The following is a 23,333-nucleotide window of genomic DNA, read 5'->3' as shown; positions in this document are numbered from 1 at the left end:
TTGTTGTAAATATTTTTTATCGTCTGGAATGTTATTTATACTATACATATATATATATATATATATATATATATATATATACATATATATATATATATAATTATTTCTTTTATTAGTGATATAGAAGAGTTAAATAAAATGAAAGCGTAAAATATTTATCGGATAATTTGTGCGATCTCGGTCTCTCTGAAAATCTCTACTAGGACAAACGACCTATCCGCGTTAGAGAGGCGAGAAGACACCCGGTATCGTTGTTCCGCTCTACGGCCAAGCAAGTTTTAACTGCGGCTATAAATAACGGGGCGCAATTAAAGGGCCGACCCCGGCAAAGAGTGTAGCGAAACGATGGAAATGATGTCGTGTCGTGGGCTAATAGCGTAATGCGTGCATGTCGAGTCGAGCCGGGCCGAGTCGCACTGGCTGGTACGAAACTCACCGGGCGCGCTTTTAACGGCCGAACTTGTAACCGCGCGTGTACACGGTGATAACTTCCGCCATCCTGCGTTCTGCGAGTGCAGTATTCGAGCATCAGTCGGCCCGACCCGCTTCAACTATCGACCGACATTTTTTTTGTTTCAGTTAATTGATCTTCGCGGCGGAGCGTATGCAGCGGAAAGCCGCGTTTATTACCTACATCCTTTTTTTTTCCCATTCTCATGTCTTCAAAATGAGAAAAGTTCTTCATAAACACCGATTTCTCGAAGAAAGCTTTCCTTTTGAGTTATTAAGCGATTAAAAATAAACAACAACCTTTTACCGAACTAATTTCGATAAGCTTGCGAATGAATAGATAACAAGTTTCTTTGGCATAATTGTAGGAGAGTTTTACAAATGTTTTTCAATTTTTCAAGAACATTAACAATTTTGATAATATACGATTGTTCGAAAAATTAAACATAGATATGTGATTTATTAATTATCACTATATATGGATTGAGAAAATGAGAAACATATAGCCACACAGATATATTTATAAGGACGTGGATTAGGTATTAGCGTGTGGTATTTTGCGAGATTTATCGGGCTAGTGTAAATTCCATAATGAAATTATCGCTCTCGAATACACTTGAATATCGAAATATGCCCGGTCAAGCCCACATGCAACATTAATTACTCGATCTGCAAGATCATAAATAAATTGATGAATTAACAATTTGGCGTCTCTTGTGATTAACGGTCTGTGGTTATAAAATTAATAGGCCGTATTGTCAGCAATTTTCACAGTCTATCAATTATTCTTGATATTGAATATAATGATTTTATTTAATAATAAAATGTAAAATAATTTGTTATATGTCACATAATAACAAATCAAGTTAATAAATTAATTGCTTGGAATTTAATATAAAATGCGAAATTTCTTTTTCTAAGTAATTGTAACAAATTTTCAACTTTTTTGCAAGATAACAAGTGGAATATTTTAATTTATTGCATTCATGTACTTGAGTGGTTAATTATCTCAATTTTGAATTAAATTAAATGATTGAAGGATTATTTTCTTCATATTCAATGTAGATTCTGTTAAAAATATAATGATATAAATTATCATTACGATATAATTTATTATATATTTTACGAGATAGTCCAAATTTGTATATGTTACATAATAGCGACGCATTCATAATAAATTATTGCATATGTTCGCAATTAATATATTCGATTCTGATATATCTATAATTAACGAATTAAATTGAAATGTATGTAAAAATTGCAATATAAAATGATAAAATTTTAATTTGGAAATTAATTATTAAGTTATCAATCACAAGGTATTCAATTTTTTCGGACTTTTTTCTATCATAATTTTTGTTACATCCAGAAGTTTTACTTTACGTTTCCGTAATGAAATATTTGAAAATAATCAATTTTTTTTATGCAATATTAATTCTGAAATTGCATATATATCAAAATATGTTTGAAATAAGGATTAGGATTTTGTAATTTATGCACCTGAAATTTAATTCAACCGTAAATTTATTTACACTCATTTAACACATAAAAACTGTTAGTATTCACAATCAGATATTGTCGCGGAGAAAAGTCTAAATCTTTAATTTCACATAAGATCAGGAAAATAATTAAAACTATGTAATATTGAAAATTACATATATCTAGCCATCGCAGATATACATAGAATCCAATACAAAAATAATCTTTTTGCTATTTATAGCCAATTTTAAATTATACTATTCTAAGATTTCCATTCCCTAGAGTGTCACATGTCGCAAGTAATTATTGAATGGTTCGATTATGTTCAATTAAAGATCACAAAGAGTCCAATAAAATTTTTGCTAAGGTAAAATCCTTAAATTGGTATTAAAGACTCCTCGAATATACCATGTGTGGTATATGTATATAAATTATCGCTGAGTAAGATTGTTAATACAAAACACGTGAAAATACTTGAAAAATCCACGCGCGACGGAACGACGTCCGTCGTGACGTCGCGACGCTGTCGGCGACGAAACGTCATGGACAATGCTCGTTTTATTACGAAGTTCGGCGACGGAGAAACGGCCGATTATTATTCGCCTCGCGTTGTCATATTCCATTAGCGTCGCTGCCTGTTACAGACTCCGCTCCAGCTTCGCTCGCGCTCTCGCTCTCGCTCTCGCTCGCGCGCTCGCGACATTCCCCGCTCGTTCATCGCTGAGCGGTTAGTTCGAGGAACAATTCACAACGCGATATAGGAATCACCCTTCAACCGCGTGCTGGAGATGACATCGATACTCGACTTCCTCTCTCTCCTGTCTCCATGTTTCTCTCCCTCTCTCTCTCTCTCTCTCTCTCTCTCTTTCTTTCTCGTTCTCTATGTGTCACTGTACTTTCTCTCTTTCTCTCTCTCTCTCTCTCTCTCTCTCTCTCTTCTCTCTCTTTCTCTCTTACACGCGCTACTGCATCCGCGTATACCCGCGTATCGACTAAACTTCGCGGCGACGCCGACGCCCGCAACGATTAGCTGCGTCGCGGTGGCGAATGTCGGGAGTTTCGTTCCGCCGCGCTGCATTTAACCCCTTGACGCTCGAATTTTCCCTTCCGTCACGCGGAGAAGTAAATTACCAATAAATCAATCCTCGCGTTTCGATATAGGAGAATCAAATCGAGAAAAACAATCGCGAATACGATTGCTGCGTTTGCTGGGTATCTGTGGTGTTCGATAACGAGCGATCATAGTTTCGTTGCGTTATAAGCAAGCAGTAGAATCAACACTTTACTCTTTCGTATAAGAAAATGCTTTTTTTTTTTTTTTTTTTTTTTTTTTAATTCACAAAGTTAATGGATTGTCAGATTAATTAGATAATTATTGTCATTTTTAAAAACTCAGACAAGCAAAGTGGCTAATGATTTAAAAAGTAATAAATGCATTATCAATTATTAATAAATTAATTCTCGCGTTATTAATTCTCGCAATACGAGAAAATTAAATCGAAAATAAACAATCGTGAATGCTGCTTGTTTGATAAACAAGTCTTTGCAGCTTCGTTGCGTTTCACAATCAATTACCAATACTTCGCTCTTTCTTGTGAAAAAGATTTGAATTTTTCTTAATTTACCCAGCAAAGTTCTTAGATGTAATATGAATTGAATAATTATTGTCGTTTCTAAAAAATGAGATAAGCGGAATTGCCAATAGTTTCACAAAAAACAATAAATACAAATAGCTTTATTATATGTCGTAATATTCATGAAATCGAATATCGATATGCTTTAGTCCTGCTTTGATTGCTTTTTGAACCAACCAAATATTACTTTATATATGATCTCCAGTGACTACGGTAGCTTCGCGAGATACTTTTACTTCTCCTTTCTTGAATAAATCAACCCCTTCCTTCTCCCCAAAATGTAACAAACTTCTACCAAATCATCAATTTTTGAACGGCCTCATGAAATGCTCGGGGACCGACGTGTAAACAATTTGCGCAAGTAGCCGCGATAATGGAGGAGCAGAAGGATGAAGGGGATGAGGATAAGGTACAGGGAGAAGGAAGGCGCCGAGGAGGGGATGTTTGGTTAGCTCACACAAAGGACGAAGCGCACCGCTGCGCACACAACGGAATCAGCCCGCTACTCTCTAACAAGGAACATCCACAAACCACCCCTTGTGAGGGGATTGGAATAGCGAAGGAGTGGTGGTACGGGGTGACTACAGGACCTCAACGGTTTGCAGAACGCCCGGAAGTTAGCGACACGGATACGAGCAAACGTTTTGCAGGAGTAGCGGGCACGATGGAAAATGCTTTCAGTATAAAGTGATTTGTGGCGGAAAACGAGTAGTGGTGCGTTTCTATTAAATCATGATTATTTTATAATTTTATTCGAATTGCACGTTTTGACTTGAATAAAATTGAAAATATTCTATAACCCCGAGAGATTGAAATTTAATCTCTATTATTCGCTTCTCTCTCTGGATTAATATTAAAATCTTAATACCTATTTTTTTAAATTATAAACGTGTGAGATTAAAAAAAATAAACTTATGTAATTTTTTTCTCTCTTTTTGAGAAAATTCTTGAATTTATAGTATGAATTTTTCTGAACAATCTTGTCGTCTTCTCTTCTTGTTGTCTATTTAATCTGCACTTTTTCTGCTTCTTCTATCCTACTGTAAGGATAGAAGAACAGTTCTATCAAATTGGATTGTTCCTTCTCCTTTATATTAGTTTTTCTTTGCTTTATCGCTTTTCCTGCTTTCTCTTTCTTTTTTCTTTTTTTCTGCGTTTTCTCTTTCAGCCCTCTTGACACTTCCTTCCTTATCGGTTCTGCCGTTCCATCTTCCTGCCTTCAGCAAGGAGTATCATTATCTCCTCTCTCTGGCATAATATTTTTTTCTCGTTTCGATATCCTTAACCTTGATTTAAAAAAAAAAAAAAAAAAAAAAAACTTAGAGTATATTCATCATTCCGAATGGATATCGCGAGTGTATGCGATTCCACGTTTATCATGCAATTGTATAATCAATCATAATTTATTTTAATTCTTATTTTAATTCTCTCTCTTGTGCGAGAAACAGTTTCTTCCTCTACGTTTGTCATAGTATGTATAATTACTTATAGCTCTCTCTAAAGACTAATGACTCCGTACAGTTCGCGAGTTATAATCTACGCATTCATCACGCTGCCAACATTCAAAGAAATACATACGTAATGGCATGAGTCGCCATAGAATAGCATACGGATCAATATCGCTGCACACCTGTTGCACGACTTTTGAATCGCTCTGTATGATGAATACGGTGGTCTCCCCGTCTCAGTTACCGACGAAACCGAGAAGAATGAGAAATCCTTGTCGCTTGATCGCCCGCCGACGACGCGGCGCATTCATTATCAATCTCGCTACGGGCCGGCTCAAAGGCAGCGAAATTAATAACTGTTTGCGGAAACGCTGAGCGGAAACTTCGCGCTTCGTCGTCGTCTTCGTTTTATTAATCCACGTAAGCCGTCAGGAGACTGCGAGACGGTGCAACGCTACGATGAAAGCGCACTTTGCGCGCTTGTATATTATATACATCCGAGCGTGTTTGCGAATCGATTTTCATCCGCGTCATTTCGCGCCCAATTATTCTCTTTATGTGATTGGTTTATTTCGCAAGTGATATAAACGTCGATATATTCGTGAAAACGATAAATTTTAACGAGATATTGATGAAAATGGATACGATGTCTACATCCATTCCAATAAAATTTTGTAAATTTTGCATCACTTATTAATATCTTCCAAAATGTAAATTTATAAATAGATTTTATAAATTTCTCTTTCTTTTATTATTAGCATTAAGTTCCAATAATGATAAATATTCATCAATTCCAATAATTACTGTCTCAATACTTAAAGATTAATATGTCTATATATACACAGTTTCTAGTAGTAACATTTATTATTAAGAATTAAATTCCTACACAGGGAATATATATATAGTTTTTAACATGTATTATTAAGTCCCTACATCGAGATAGCTATAGAAAGAATATAGATTACATATATTATATATGCAATTTATATTTTTTCTATAGCTATCCCCGTAAGGATTTAATTCTTAAATATTAGAATATATATATGTGTGCACATATATTTTATTAATTTAACTTGTCTTACTTATTGTTAATAAAATGTTTTAATAAAAAAGACTCATATTTCCAAATATATATTAATTGTTGATAATTAATTAAATATTTCATATTTTTTGTACTTTATGTTTACACCTCTTTTATTATTTCTAATATATTTAATATATTTGTTGTTTATAGATGTAAACATGGTGGCTGAGCCAAAGCCTCACCAAACTGGACGCAAGCGACAGAATGTCTCCAAAACTGGCAACGACTGGTAAGTTATAAATTTTTACATATTACGTGTTTTATATACAAACGTTTTTTGAATAAAATTTTATATCTGAGATGGTGCAAATGTATTTGCACATTAATAATATAATGATGCGACCAATCGTGTCCGTTTTTTTTATTTATTACATATTAAAAAATCCACATGTTTCTGCAAGAAATTTAAGTGTTGATCCAGTTTTGATCCAGTAGAATTATTCCATGTGTATGGCATTTTATGTGTAATACCTGGCATTCATATAAAGCTTTCTCACGTATTTGTACAAATTTATCAACAATCTACTCTAAGTAGATCCTGGTGTTCTTTGGCACGTAGTTGCATCATCTCATCTTATCTGCTCGATTTTTCCTAGCGCGGCGCGTATAAATCTTCGAGTGAGTGGAGTCTCATTCAAAGAACCGCTTTATCCTAGCTTTAAGGTGCCGACGAACCCTAAACTCGATGTATAAACCCGAAAGCGCCGAGAACGTATTTTACGCGCGAAACGTGACCGCGAATTCACGAGCGGTCGCAATATTTGCGGAGGCTAACTTGCACGAGACACACGCGCGGAATAAAAAAAACCTTAATTGCGTCGAATTGTACGCATAAAGGATGCCTGTGACTTAATGAACAAATCTGACGATGTGGAAACGACCAAGTAATAATCTATACAAATTATTGAGGGGAGTGTCAAGTTATTAAGTTAATTTCTTATGTACATAAAAATATGGAAAATATCTGAAAGCTGTCATACGGATAAATAAATAATTTAGAAAATATTCTAATATTAGTGAAATAAATTATTATTTAATGTGTAGATTTTTAAAATTAACGGCATATATTATATTTTACAAAAGATACGTATATCATAAATTAAAAAAACGCTTCGCATATCGGAATTTTTTTTCTAATGGTTTTCTAGTGTTTTTTGTCTCAAATAATTGACTGTTAAAATATTAATAGAATCGCGAAAAGACGTTTTTACGTTTTGATTAAGAATGTAATTATGGCTATGTTTCCAGTAATCTGGCTCAATGTTCAAAACAGGGAGTTATTCGTTGCGAGAAAAAAAAAGAGAATGGCGGAGACATTTTGCAGCAGCTGATGCATTATCCACGACAGATAGCGTCGTGGCACAAACGTCGATACGAAACGTCTTTTCACGAACTAAATCGTGTTTCTTCCTTTTTGCCAGCTCTTCGTTTTCTTGTGTCTCTTTGTCGTTTCTTTTTAACGAGAAAGAAACAAAGAGGATTTGACGAGTTTCCGAGTGTGTCAATTTAATCAATGCCAATTTTTTATCATTTTCAACTCGTGCACTTTGATGTTGAATTTTACAGATAATAGCACACAGGATATTTTGACAAAAGTAATACTAATATTAAAATTTTTATTTATAATTAAATAAAATTGTTTCTATTTCTTATTGATAAAAAATTAATTTAAGAACACATTAATTTCGTCAAAAAAAAAGTATCCAATAAAATTTGTTATAAAAAAAACATTCGCTGTAATTTTTCGAAAAATATATTATGAACAAAACGGGAAAGATAACAACAGACGTGGTAAATTAACAGTTAATAAACTGCAATATTGGAATTAGCACATAAACAACCAAAATATTCAATTATCTTGAAATTAATTTTCGAGCAAACTTTGGATATAACTAAACCTGAAGCAGTTTCACAGATTAGCTAAACTTTGTTTTACACAGTAAACGGTACGTAAGCATATACTTATGTAGAACAAAGGTGAATAGCTTGAATATAATTGTGCATACAGTTGAAATTAAAATTAATTGAGATGCCACAATAACTATTCTGTTTTTTGAATTATCTAGTTATATTTAGTAAAAGAAAAAAAAGATATCTTTTTATACACAGAGAATATAACTAATATTCTATTATTTAAAAAAAAATAGAATTTAAATAATCTTTAAAGGATTTTTTATAATAAAAGGATATCTTCTAAGAATTTTTTACAATAAAGGAATATTATATATAAACTGAAATTGAGGATATGTGTACTCATAAAAAGAATTGACCTATCAAAGTTCAAGAAATTGAGTGGAATACTTTCATGAATGAAACATCGCGAGTGTACTATCACATCAAGATGACTTTCTTTGAAGAAATACAGAGACTGAAAGATTTTGTATGTGATTTTGTTATCATGTTGGATTACAAGATATTTACAGATATAAAAATACAAAAAAAAAATGGTCAATTGCTATTAATATTTAATCAAGAAATATCAGTAAATTTTAAACATTTATATATTATAGAATTTATTATATATTATATGTTATAGAATATACATATGTACACATTATAAGAGATTTTTATCGAGAATATATAATCTTGTAAACGCGTGAAAAAAGTTATAAAAATTAGTGGTATAAAAAAAAATGGAATTGTTTATATTATATATTCATGTATTCGAAAATAAAATGATGCTGTTCATGGTCAAATTAAATTTTAGAATGCAAAGTTATACGTGCGTAGAATGCGGTAGAAAAACACGACATCTTATGCGAGAGTGTATAATATCAGCACGTGGATTTTCCGGATCCTTCGCTTGTCGTTCTTTTAATATGGCCGTCAATCCGTCCTTGTCCTGACCAGAAATTCGACTTGTTCGCAAGGCCTTCTCGCCAAAAAATGTCATGCGTCAAAAACCACTTTTAATGGAAAAAAAAATGTATTTGTCTTCTAAGCTCGTTTTAATTACTTTTTTTAATTATCTTTATTATACATATAAGGCAACTCATCTCTTTTCTCTTGAAAAATGATACAAGCAATAAAATAAATTTTTTTCTGCTAAAGGTATATAAAATATTAAAATATTTCATCTAATATTCTGTATATATAAAAGTGGATGCATTTATGATTAATTTTTATAATGACATTAAAGCGAAATAGAATGAATTCTAAATGAATGACACTAGACAAAAGTAAACTAACTCGCAAAACCAGAAAAAAACAATTATACGCATCGTAAACTGACAAGTTAAAAGCACTGAAATAAAAAGGCGATAGAAATAACATTCAAAATTGCATGCTATCAAAAAACGAAAATATCAATTTACTTTTAACAAACAAGTCATTAAGTTTTACGCGAAAGGCAATCATGCGATTCTTCTATTCACATGATCATTTATTTTAAAATATTACGAATTTTCGTTATGTATTTTATCTGTTTTGATAAATGTTCATATTTTCTACATCTTTTTTATAAATATTATTGTTATTTGCTTAAAATAAAATTGTTATAAAATAATATTTTACAAGAATATTAACAATTTAGAATATAATCAATCACAGACATCGCACATCTCTCATATTTTAACAGGATACTTGTGGCTACCAGCATGTGTTTTTGACAGTTTACTTTTCATTTCAATTTATGCAAAAATATTTCTTGATGAGTTATTTTATTTTCTGAATAAAACAATATTCGACAAGCTACTCAGTTTTGCTTAGCGTGTAGGCATTGATAATGCTCTACATCTTCGTAGCTATTTATCTATTACTGTTTATTAAGTTAATTGAATTATGAATTTGTTTAGACGCGTTTATTTAAACGAAGACGTGTGTGTGAATAAACGCACATGTGTATAACGGCGATGTCGATAATCCGCCGGGTCGGCAAAGCCGTGAAAAATATTCCACTGGCGTTTCCGGGATTCGCGCGAGGTATTCGGGACAATTTCAGGATATCCGCGGGATTCCCGGCTATCCCTGCGCCTTCCCGGGGCTCCCGGCGTACGTGTTACGGAAGCAAACAGGTCGCTTAACAAGCCGGAAGAACAATAAAAATGCGTCACCTCATTAACCGCTCCCAATTAGTCGCGGGACAGTGTCGCACAGCGCTTAATGCGACGTATACCGGGTGTCTCACGTTGGGGTGGTATTATAAATGTGAATTGTAATCCCTCTCTTCCTTTATATTTTACTATCATTATTATAATAATTAATTATAATAATGATAGTAAGATAGGACTGATAATTTAACATTGCACGTTGTATAAATTAACCTTTTTTAATGATATTTTAATATAAAAAAAGATGTGTGCAATATATTAAAAAAAGTAAATTATTTTTTCACCTATGTGCTCTCTCTCTCTCTCTACATATATATATAGATTGAAATAAATTGTAGCTAATCTTTTTATATCATTTCATTATCTTCTGAATGAGAAAAGATGTAATTTGGATAAATGACTTAGCGAGACATAATGATAATATAGAATTCTATACACATAAAATTAAAATAAAAATTAGAAAAATTGAATGGAATAGAAATATATTATTTTATAAAATGCACGAATTTTGTATTTCGCGATTCAAAACACGCTGAGAGCCTTAAGCGAGATCTTTGAAACGGGCAGAAGAGCCAAATCCGACCTCGTCGAGACGGAAATCGCAGCGAAACGCGAATATCGCAGTTACGAGAATTACGCGTGAATTGTACGGCTCGGTTTCGAGTGCGCTTCAGCACGCCATTCAAGCAGGATCGTCCGTTCATTGTCCGTCCGTTAATCCTCTTCCCGCCCCCATCGAGATCACGTGATTGCAGATTTTTAGCGAATCATGCGGCAAGCGTCAAAGTTTTAACAATCCATGTTTTTTCATTTCCGCTAATTTAGTTGGTTATTTTTATTATCCTCCATGCGTGATATGCATGCATTTGTTTTTTCTCTAGTTTTCTTTATTTTGTTTATTTATTAATTATATTTTAATTCGGATAATTATAAATTTTGTAACATTTTAAAATTAGCTTTCCTTTGTTTAACAGATGTTTAAAAATAAAATATTGTTTATCATAATTTGGGAAAATTTAATAATTGATATTTAGATGATTTTGAGCCGCACCTTAAATACTTGTTAATGAAAATACATGAAATTGGAATGCAAGTTTATTGTTTGTTACCTCTTCTTGTTTGTTTGTTGTTAAATCTGTTTCATCTATTTTATAATTTTGAAGCTGCATATAATTCAAAACCTTACTTCAGCATGTTCCTTAATTTAATTTTAATTTTAATTTAATTAATGATAATGTTGACAAATGCCTTCAGTCATAATAAGCACTATTAATCAGATTGTACGTAATTAGGTAGCATATTTTAAGTGTTACGTCGAAAAATTCAGATAAAGGAGTCACATTATTTTTGCGGATAAAAATATAGCCTTAACATGTCCTTTTCCTCTCTCTTTCATCCTCCTTCGTGCATTTATTTCCTGCGGTTTGTGTAAATTAGGTTTGCTCGTTGCAGCAGGGTGCATAGTAACACAGTCCATTTTGTAGAACGAGACTTCCTCTTGCGGCTCGAAATAGTTTTGTGTGTTCCTCAGATGAATAACCGAAATAATTATTTATAAATTAAACGTGCGTACAATTTGTGCGTTGCCATTCAAAGTATTTCGTTTTATGTATTAAATATTATTTAATATTAATAAAATTTTTTATTGTTTTTGTTTTGTCAATTATGTTATAATTCCGAAAATATTGATACTTGGCAAAAGTCATTGTAAAAGTTTTGAATTTTTGAATTTTTAATCCTTTTAAATTTTTAAATGTCCAAACTTTGTACATTTTAGAACTATTTTAAAATAGCTTACTTAAAAGATTATATATCGTTGTCTTTACGTTTTCTCAATATTATACTTGAATTTTTAAATAATAAAACTGTTGAAAGTGTCAAGTATAAAAAATCTTGAAATCAGATATTTCTTAGTTCTTATTGTAGATTGTTAAGTATTTAAATGATCTAGTTGGATTAAGGTGTTAAATTTTTAAATTTGAAAATATGTAATACTAATTTACGCTGACAATTAAAAAATTCAAAATCTGAACATTATATGAAAGTCCAAAATTTTAGCAAAAAATACGTCTTAATTTTTTTAAAATTAATAAAATGAATTAATAGGAAAGATAAGTGTGGACGACTTTTGAAGTGGCCTGTAGACGTCGACTTGCCCTCCCCAACCCCTCTAACGCCGGACATAAATATTAATAAGCGAGCGGTGAAATTCACGCTTATCGCGCTACCGTGAAGATTTACATGAGATAACACGACTTTCCTTTTGCGGCATGCGCGCAGGTGTGTCATCGTGTAGGTATGCGTGTATGCATGTATGTGTTTCCAGCTTCAGAAAACATGTCAACATTTACATACAAGGCCGGATAAGCGAGTCACGGGGATCGTTTTGCAGCTACGCCGACTTCTATCGGGCTTGATATCTGCCGAGCTTTATTACGCCACCCTCGGAGAATAAATGATGAAGACAGACGAGGAGTTGGGGTTTATACTAAATGGTGCCGTGGGAGTGACATGGTGGTTGGCAGTGGGCAATATTCTTGCAAACCAATACGATTTTTATTTCTACAAGCAACGCTACTGCCTTTAGCGCAGCTTTTACCGTAAAAGTATAGTTATTCTTGTCTATGTTTTAATTTTTGAAGTTCTGCTTCTTTAGATCTTTATATCGTTGAATTTTAGATTTTTCGATTTCATAGATATCAAACTTATAACATATCAAATCCTTGGATGGAATCTTTAGATTTTTAGAAGTTTATGAGCTTACGAGCTTTGAAAGCTTTTCCTCCTTAAATCCCAAAGTATTTGAACTCTTGAATGATTGGATTTTTAGAAATGGAATGCGCTTTAAATTTCATGCTTTTATATTTTTGATCTTTGAAATTGTCCGTTACATAAAAAGATATTTAATTTTTAAATCTTTTAAACATGATTGGACTTTTTAGTTTTCTAAATTTTAAAAGCAGACACGAATAAACAAAGTAATACGTATAGTCTCATATGTAATATCAAGAAATTAATGTATAATATACAAATATATATAATTAATATATAATATATACAAACATACAATATCAAAAAATTAATAGTTAAAAAAAGACTAAAATTTAAAAATTATAGTAATTTAAGAATTAAAATCTAGAAGATTTTATTAACACGCTTTAATGCAAAAAATTTCGGATACGGAGTATATTAAATAAATTATTCTGTTAACATTTTATGAAACCGTTCCTTCGTACAGATATGACATGTATGTATATATAATGACAGCGTTTATTCAAATAATCTGTTATTTTCTAATATTATCTATCAATAGTCGTTCCGTCAAGTTACCGGCTGATAATCTCGGCAGGTGAACGTTACAGGTTGAATTTTCGTTTTAACGGAAGTGGCACAATTAAGGGAGTTTTGTCTCGAGGGGTGGCCAGAGCCAAGTTCCGGAGTACCATTAGGTATATTAATGTGCTTCCCTAGTTCGGGTCGTTCCGGGGCCAAGCGCATTATACTCGTCCCGCGCTCGTTTTCAGCCGATGCAATCGGCCAAACAACGCTGGTTATTGCCGCGATTAAATGTAACTCAAAAAATTTTATTCCAGTAATATTCCCTTACGAAGTGTGACCCCGCGTTTCGTAGCTTTTTTTGCAGTCGTACAATTTCTACTCCATTTGAAATTGATTAATACTCTTTATTTTTTTTTAAACCTGGACGTTTAAACTCTTGAGTTATTTTAAATTATTAAATACTTTTTTTTTTTTAATTTTGAATATTTTCTTTTTAGATGCAAATTTTAAACATTTGATTGTTATTTCTTTGGAATTTCCTTGGAATTCTTGTTCTTCAGAAAAAATGGATCATCATATTTAAATGTTAGTGTTGTGTAAGAATTTTTAGCTACGTATTATGCAGAGTTATTATGACATAAATTCCTCAAAAAAGACGATAATATAATAACATAAAATGCATTCATAAATCTAATATAATATCTATGTATAATATCTTACAATTAGTGTACATTTTTGTTAAATAGTACGAAAAATTTTGCATGTGACTCATTTTTATATCGTTTTTAATGTTGGGTTTTTCTTTTATTATTATCAAAGAAAAATTTTCAGCTTTATCTTCTATAACACAGTCTAAAAAGTTTCTCTAATTATTCTTTATATGGACTTACAAAGTTTCTCAATAAATATACTTTAATAGATAATTAAACCATTTTACAAACGTAATTATTATCTTTTCTCTTTCTCTTTATTGATTATATGTTCTAAAAATCCTTAAAATTATAAAAAACTTAAATGTATTTAACAGATTTTTAGATTTTTTTATAAGCAGTTTAAAAGCGATTTTTTTTATACGCTACGTTTGGTGTGGAAAGAATTGATGTTGAGGTCGAGTCGAATCGATTCGGGACGCGAGGGAGAGTTCTTATTATTCTACGTCCGTGGAATATAAATCTGCATAGGAACACGCTCTCGCACGCGTGTGCGTGTCGACACTTGAAAATTATACTTGCAAACGCCGTAGGAGCGTAATTAACGTCGCTGGCACGCACCATTATCCTGCCGAGGCATCCGAGTATCCTGCTGGTATTATTGCGCGTTTTAAAAATTGTCGTCTACTTTATTAAGTACATTGGATGATATTTTTTTTATTTTGATATTAAGACATTTTTTAAAGTGAATAAATTGTAAAAAAACTAGCTTCTTTTACGTATTCATTTTTCCATATACAGATTTTGAATCATTAAAATCAATAATACTCATTTAAAAAAAAATTAATCGAATTGCAATTAAACAAATATCAATTTTGTGGTATAATTCTTTTATCGTTACAATACTATATAATTGTTTCAATTTATAAAGCGTAATAAATCTGCTCACAAGTTTTAAATATTTATAACATAAACAAAAGATATTAACTGTTATTTTAGATAACTAATAATATTACTTGAAAAAAAGTTGTAAATGGTATTTTATATCAGGTACTTGTAATAAAATTGATTTAGATGAATCTAAAAATTTCGTAAAGTAATATTACATCTAAAAAAAAAAACAAATACTTTTTCTACGCATTAATTTCTTATTTATTTTATTTTTAATTTTATTTTTATTTATTTCTTAGATTAAAATTATAATTTTGGACAGAGAAGAAAACTAGTCTAATTTATTACAATTGATGGTAGTCTAAAGGTTAATATTGGTATCAGTGAGCGAGAATTCGATAATGTTATGTTACAGCAGGCAATATATCGCGCGTGTATGCGCGCATTTGAATGTGGTGCACGATAGTCCTTGGTATACCGCAAACCGCGACGTAACTCGGTAAACCCCTATCCTCTCTCTCGCCCACGTGTTAAACATTGATTACTGACATGCGTATAGTTAATATACCAATGTAATTCACATGGATGTTCGAAGCCGTTATACTTCCTCGTGAATATGAAACAAACAGTTATACATGGTGACCCAATTTAATCTCATCATGTAATTATCTTCAAAATTGAGGATTTTATTGAAAACATGTTCTAAATTAAAATTATGCTATTTCAAATGCAATATTCCGTTCTAGCCTCATTGTCAGCGTAACTTTGTTCAATACTCAAAAAAATATTTTGCTAATGTAGATAGATTTCTAGATGCCTCAATTAAAATTTATCGCTACTTTTTGTATCTGTTAGAATATTGTTTGTCACGTATAGAATTTATAGCAGCAATATTTTAGCAATACCTTTAGAAAATTTAAATCCCATTGCCAAATATTAATCACAAATATAATTGTCCTTGACAATAGGCCTTAAAGATAGGCATCGCAGAAAAATTTCCTGTCTAAATTACACTAATAGTACAGATATAAATTCTGTCTCTGTCATTTAAATTGATTAAGCGCAAAATATATGCAGTATTTGCTAATAATTTATCTGTTTCAGTTAATTTTTTACACCTAGAAAATTTTTGTCGAAGTTGCAAGATCATTTTTTTGAGTGTAGCTTTCGAGAAACAAAGATAATCTCTTCTGCTCTCTTTCCTTTTTTTTTTATACACAGCCACATATAATTTTTTTCACACATAAATTGATTTTTCTCGTTAATCTCTGCGCATAATGAAATATGGAAAATATTTATATTATATGATGGTAACATAGTCAGTAGCACTTGTCTCGTTACGAAAAATGATAGTCGTAAAGTTGGAAATGAGATCTCCCAGGAAATGCTATTGTCTTACACTAAGGTCCTTTATAATCCTTGTTAATAAATCCTCCTGTTAGACCTTTCTCAACCCTTTGTTCTATTCGTCATAATGAATCCACAGACCGTATAATACACCCGTATGCTCGTGTAAAAAGAGAATGTTCCGAATACGTAACGTTTAATGTATAATTCGTGTAGTTTATACTTTCTACTATTTTACTAAAAGAAAAATTTTATTATATAACGCAGCATATATATATATATATATATATATATATATATATATATATATATATATAGATATATGATATAGCGATGTCCCTCAGTCTCACCCAGTACGTTTCCGCAAATCCCTGAAGGGCCATCGGGCCGCGAGAGCAGATACTGTGCAAAAGTAACGACCGAGCGAAAGAGTCATCCTCCGAAAGAGACGGCGTGATCTCTGAAAGGCCGGATCGATCTCTCGCGCGCGCGAATGTCGAGAAAGGGTGTGCGGACGACAAAGGGTGTGCGGACTCGTCCACGCTGGAAGCTGGAAGAGGCAACAGGAATCGAGACGCGGGCGCGATTCACGCGAATATCGCCGTAGTCTGTTTTCGAGCTGAGTTCAGCGCGAACGTGATTTTCGAGCACTCAAGCGAAGTGGAGAATGGTGTCCGCAGCACGTGCCTGCGGGCTAATCCGCCATCGTCATTCCCGGCTGACTCCATTTCGCTGTACGTTCCGACGGTTCCGGCGGTTTAGCTGGGGAAATCGCGTTCTTTTTATTTCGCCAAGTGTTTTACTCTATCCTCCAACTAATTCTGAACTGTATCTCTTACCTCTTGCCAGTAATTTCCGCAATATTGCTGAAATTTTTGACATAATATTAACGTTCTCGTCTTGTAGAACGCTTCGAGATAGAGATATAATCATGTATCGCAATTTATCATTTTCGAGAGAATTGCCAGCAAATTATAGAATATTCAGGATTATCGTACTTTTGGTGGAATGACAGTTTCGCTGAGTTTTCTTCAATTTATAACATTATGAATAATGAAATGAAAATAAGTATAATAATGGTTTGCTTAATTTCACGCGGATTTTATTTTAAGAGTATCTTAATGTTAGTTTTCAATTTAGGAGATTTAGTTATCAAAGATATATTTAACATTGAAGTTCAAAGAAAGTATGATATAAATGTCGAATAATCACCGAAAGAAGATCGATTTTAAATTAATCTAAAGCTACAGTCTCGAAATATACCGACATAAATATTAAAATCACCGTAATTGACGTTTACAATCAATCGCGTGTTCTTTTTTCCTAAATAAAGGGACGCGTTTGCGAAATAGTCGAAGTGTTAAACGCCTGAATGCGGTGAGAAACGTTTGCTGGGAGAGAGCGCGCGTTCGTCGTGTAAGCGTTGTACTTAATCAAGCGCGAATACTAAATCAGCGTTGGGAAAATTTCCGTGGCCAAGCCCGTCCGATCGAATTTGTTCGAAGCGCCGCGGTCCATTCATGGCGCACTCCTTCATTGTGTGTGCGTGTGTATGTATGTACGCGCTCTGTGCAACCTTCGTCTAGCGATGAGATACACACAGAGAGACCACACAAACAAGAGAGAGAGCCTGTTCGTCGAAACATCGAAGAGCATATTTGTTAAGCAGTCGAGCGAGTTCTATCAACATTTCAGCATCGTTAGCATTCAATTACACGATTATCGAGAGCCTTGGCCACTGCCTGCGCGATTCCCCCTTTTCTCGGGGATGAGTAAAGGGTGGGAGAAAAAGGGAGAAGACATGTGAGTGGATAATGGATAACTCGCTTTTTGGTGGTTGCGAATGATTGTTGAAAAACAACCCCTTCCTCTCGATCAATCCGGTCGATCGACAAGTATCGTACATTCTTTTGTGCGACTCGGCAAAGGAATAATCGATAGAAAATAGTAAAGACAAATAAGTCGATCTTTGAGCAATCATAGTTTCATTGTTATTGCAAATAGAAATATATTTCATATAGTGTGAACGGTTTAAATGACTTATACTGAGATTATGTATTTTATGTTTAAATATGCATTTAATTGTTAGCGACTGTGACAGCTTTGATCGTTCATGAGAGAAGATATCTTTTGTCTTTTGTAGTTATTGAAAAATAGTATATAAACATTTATCAAAAATTGCTCATCTGCATTTACATATTGCATTCATATTATGCGATAGCATAATTATGTGTAAACATATATATAAATATAATTACACGTGTTTTAAATAAATCTTTATATTTACTCGCATATGCTTTTTAAATATATACATCAATGCGATTTCTTAAGACAATCATACCAGGGCAATTTAGTTTAATTTAAAAAAAAACTCGTTTTCTTTTTTAATAAATTAAATTATTTAATTAGATGTTTGATCGAAAACAAATATCGCTTCCTATATCATTGCACATCATAGTTATTGCAAGAGTAATATCAAAATGTAGTACCGGTCAACGGACTGCCAGAGCTTTTATTGAAATTCTTGAAGGGAGAACTCTGAAAAGAATTCCTTCCCCTTTCGAACCGAGTCATCCGGAACGTCACACCTCCGGAATGAGCTCGAACGGTGTGTTCGGCGCTGCGTAATTTAGTAGAATACGAAAATAAACGGAATTTTGCAGTTGGCAAAGATGCAGATAATAAATAAAGCGTATTCCAGAATTTCGCGAGTGATTTAGAATTACATATAACAAATAAATTATAATTATATAATATGCACAGATAGAGATTATGCTTATTGTGTATGTGGATATTTTTATGTTTAACTTTGTAAAAATGTATATTTTGCGTGTAAACGTAAATTTAACTTGTAAAAACGATAATTTTGTAATCCGCTATCCATTGCGGTGACTTAATTTTGAAATTTAAAATAGGTCAGCTGTATTTTTTTAATAAAATCTCTATATCCATATTTATGATATTATAAATATTATAAAATTTAAAATATTTAATTTAACATTTGTCTAATAAAAACATGATATTATTATTAAATTGATATTAAATTAAAATCAAGTAAATGTGTTCTATGTTTTCAAGATGGAAAAAATATAATATACGTGTAATTTTAATTTAATGCTGCAGCAAATGCATATTGAATACGGAAATAAAAAAATATAGTTAAAGGATAACTAAAAAATTCAATTAGGGAGCCGTTCTTGCGATATGATCAGTCTGGATTCCTATTTCCGGTTCTATGTCACTTTGATCTCTCTTGTGTCTGTCGTCCCTTGTCAAGATTTTTCTCGGCTGTTCTTTTGTCGGCTCTCCGATAATGTTACGATAACGAGACAATGCTATTCTCAGAATGCAAGGATTAAGAGAGAATGTGAATTGATTTTAGAATTAATCAAAATAATCAAATTGCCAATTGCACGTACATGAGATTGAAAGAGTTGCAGGAAAAAATTTTAATTGTGTAAAACGCACTGGAATTCTATAAATTTAATTTAGAAAAGTGAATTTTAATGTAAATTAAATTAGAAAAACTATGATATGAAATGCATTTTATATATCATGCAGTTCATACGTGATTACTCTGTTTCATCTTATATATTATATATATGTACTTTACATTACGCAATATTAATACTTTGGATTATGATAATACTTTACTAATTACTTTGGATTATGTTATATTACAACTAATTTTAATAATCACAGAACTATATCAGATTTTCTTGTGATATAATTACTATTATTATTTCGACTTCACTCGTACGTATAATCTTTAAATTCTAAAACTACATACAAAATACATCCAGACTTTAATTTTATTCCATAATTATCGTCATTATCATTACTACTGTCATTATCATCTTTACAATATCAATCTGGCTCGAGGGTCACGATGTCATGGCCAAACAACGCACGTTATGCGAAATTGAATATCGATTAATCGCCCTCATGATTCACTAATGTTACATCGGAAGTTAATTAAGCTGCGGTAATTGCGATCTCTCTTGAGCGATACTCACTCGGCTTTCCACAAGTTATATCACTTTGACGCTATCGAATTGCACCATTAAATTCTCGCTTTACCGAAAATTAAGATTATTCTCTCATGTCAGCATCATTATTACATAAATTCATAGAATAAATAATAGTAAATAATGATAAATAAAATAGAATGGATTCTTCTAATTATTTTCTTTAAAAACTGAATAGTCTTTATATATTATACTATTATTACACTAGAAAGATTTTTATAAATTAACTTTTTATGCATCTCATCTGTATATATAATCTTTATAGAGATTTTCAGATTATTAAATAATATAATCATTAAACATCTGATTACTATACACATAAAGTTATATGTGCGAGACTTATATAAGTTCAATGTATATAATACAGAGTCAATGGATGTGTAACAGTATTATATGTGATAATTTCATTGATTCCTTCAATTTAGGAATAAAGAAAATTGACGCGCACGGTCTCGATCTCGCCATTGAGTTTTCCCGATCTTTTTTCCCTTCTGGGGGGCTTTCTCTCTGACTTCTGCCATTGTTCTTCGCGGCCGGCGTCGCGGCGCCTTTCATCGACGCTCTTTTGTTCGTTCGCCAATAACGCTACGATAACGAGTCAATCGTATCATGGAGAATCGAAAGGTGTCAGCTTCAACTGCTTCAACGGGAATTGCATCGAAAATCGAGGAATCGATAAGTAAACTGCTCTCCCCCCCCCACCCCTTCCCTCTCCCCCTCTCTTCTCGTATTGTAAACAATTCGGGCTATTTCGTGTGATTAATTACAGATACTTAGAACTCATGTCGAGTTTCCTCTCTCTTATTTAAAAGTAGGAAAGTTATACATTATAATCTTTTAATCAATCTTCTTATCTTTTTTTAAATATGAGTGATTCGTAATTGCGTAGATTTAATTAATAGTTTTATTGTTTAATCATAATTTCTTGCACATTAAATTAAATGTTATTTTTATAGTCTATCAAATTTCTTTTTACTATATACTATACATTCTTTGCTTTAATTTTTCTATTTTTTTAAATTTTATTCTCGTTGTTTATCTTCTTTAAATGTATTATTATCTTATTATATATATCTACTGATGCATTGTGTATTCCTAAAGAGGAATTTTTCTCCCATTAATTTTTTTAATAAATAAATAATAAAATACTATTAAAAATTTAATGTAACACAATAGTTGCTAATTTATTTATATTTAAAAACGAAATTAACTTTATACAGTCGAGAAAATTATATTTATATTAATTGGACAAAATTTCTGTGTTTTATATTATTCGATTTTTTTTTTTTTTTTTTTTAACACATTTTTTTTGGTTTTATTTCGAATTTGGAACCAATTTAGAATTAATTTTGTAGACACACTGGAATTCTATTTAAATACAAACGCATGTGCAACATTTTTTTGCAAAAGAAAATATTTAAACAAATTCGTATATAAAAGTGTACTGGTACATACATACATACACACATGTGCGTCGGTTTTCTCTGCGTTTATAATCTCTTGGGAATATTCAGTTCGCCGCAAATACGCTCTCTGTTGTCAACTGGCGAAGTAACATGAATAGTGTAAATAACGGTGATAATTTCGGCGGGAAAAATTAGTGAACGGGAGAGAAGCAGATGGAAAAAAAAAGTAAAGTCCGCGCAAATGGCTATCATAAAAGCGTGCCGATGGTTAACGGTTATTCGCAAAAATATTGCATACTTCGGCATGCATTTCCTTTTCCCTGTTTCTGACCTCTTTTCGGTGCGATGCACGGATCACGCGTTATAAATAATTTCCTGTAATAAATGCAATTTGTGTGGATCATTGATAATTGTTACGAAGGCGCATCGCATGAATAATTATAATAATGACAATAACAATAGCAATCTCTCCGAGCGCAGAGCTCTTGCAACTGTACGGCTGTTAACAAATTAACTTTTTAAAAATAGTAGTATATATATATATGTAACTTTGAAATATGTAGCTTGAATGAGATACACTGAAACGCAAACATCAACAGATAAATATTAAAAAGAAGTAGTAACGTGAAAATATTAAATAAATTATTCGAATAAAATAATGGAATATAAATGCTAATAATTAAATATATAAAAAGCTGTATTTTTTATAAGGTAATTTTAAAGTACTCCTGAAATGAAACAATAGACTGCAAATTAATAAACTTAATTAACGGATTTATTTAACAGAAAAAAGAAAAAGCATGATAGAAAGAGAAATTTAAGAGCTAAAATAAAACTTTTTAATTTTTGATACTGTGTTTACTATCACAGCTTTTATTGCTTAGTCTTTTCTCTCTTATGCTATTATTATAAAATTTAATTATTAATTTATTTAAATTAAGCTTTCTTGTTACTTTTATATTTTTATTTCGCATTATTGATGATTTATTTCATGATTCTTCATGTTTAAACAGATTTTGAATTACTATTGTCGCTGACGTGTAATATTTGCTAAATTCGTCAAACGCTAAACGGTTTAATAAAAATAGAACGAGATGTCGGTACGTGATCGACGAAAAGTTGCCGACAATGAATAACTGAATAAATAAAAAAAAAAACGGAGAGAATGTCAAACTACACACATTTTAAATAACAAAGGGTTGGTGTCCGACATCCTAATTGCGGCGCCATTTTTCGATACATGCGACCGTTTAGGACGATGTCTTTTTCATTCTGCAGCACGCGTGTTCCGGACGTGTCTCCGCTTTTCGATTTTCGTGCGTGATCGATTTTCGGCCATTCCGCCAACTATTTTTCCAATGTGACGCGCTGTGAAAGCATTCAGTGACGAACGTCCTCCACGCATTTCACTAGAATCGTGGTTCGTAAAAGGCCGTAATTATTCTTCCATATTTTTTTTATTTTTTCCTTTTTTGTTTTATTAGATTATATGAGAGAGCGCATCGAAAAATAAATGCAAGTTAAACTGTGTTTCTTATGCAAAAAAATAAAAAGAGAAGATTAAAATATTTTGCATACATGCAGCGTA

At 32.0% G+C, this 23,333-nt stretch overlaps 1 protein-coding gene across 6 annotated transcripts in view; it reads left to right on the top strand.

The window, feature by feature from the left end:
• Positions 1-23,333, top strand: part of LOC140669570 (uncharacterized) — a 183,042-nt gene that overhangs the window by 136,348 nt on the left and 23,361 nt on the right. For all 6 annotated transcript variants that reach the window (XM_072899550.1, XM_072899548.1, XM_072899547.1 and 3 more), the window contains one exon: positions 6,246-6,324. In XM_072899550.1, coding sequence (XP_072755651.1) covers positions 6,246-6,324 — 79 coding nt within the window. The remainder of the gene's footprint in view (positions 1-6,245; positions 6,325-23,333) is intronic.

Source organism: Anoplolepis gracilipes, chromosome 9 (genome assembly GCF_047496725.1).
Source record: "Anoplolepis gracilipes chromosome 9, ASM4749672v1, whole genome shotgun sequence".
Taxonomy (NCBI): domain Eukaryota; kingdom Metazoa; phylum Arthropoda; class Insecta; order Hymenoptera; family Formicidae; genus Anoplolepis; species Anoplolepis gracilipes.
This window is presented reverse-complemented; position numbering and strand designations above follow the sequence as displayed.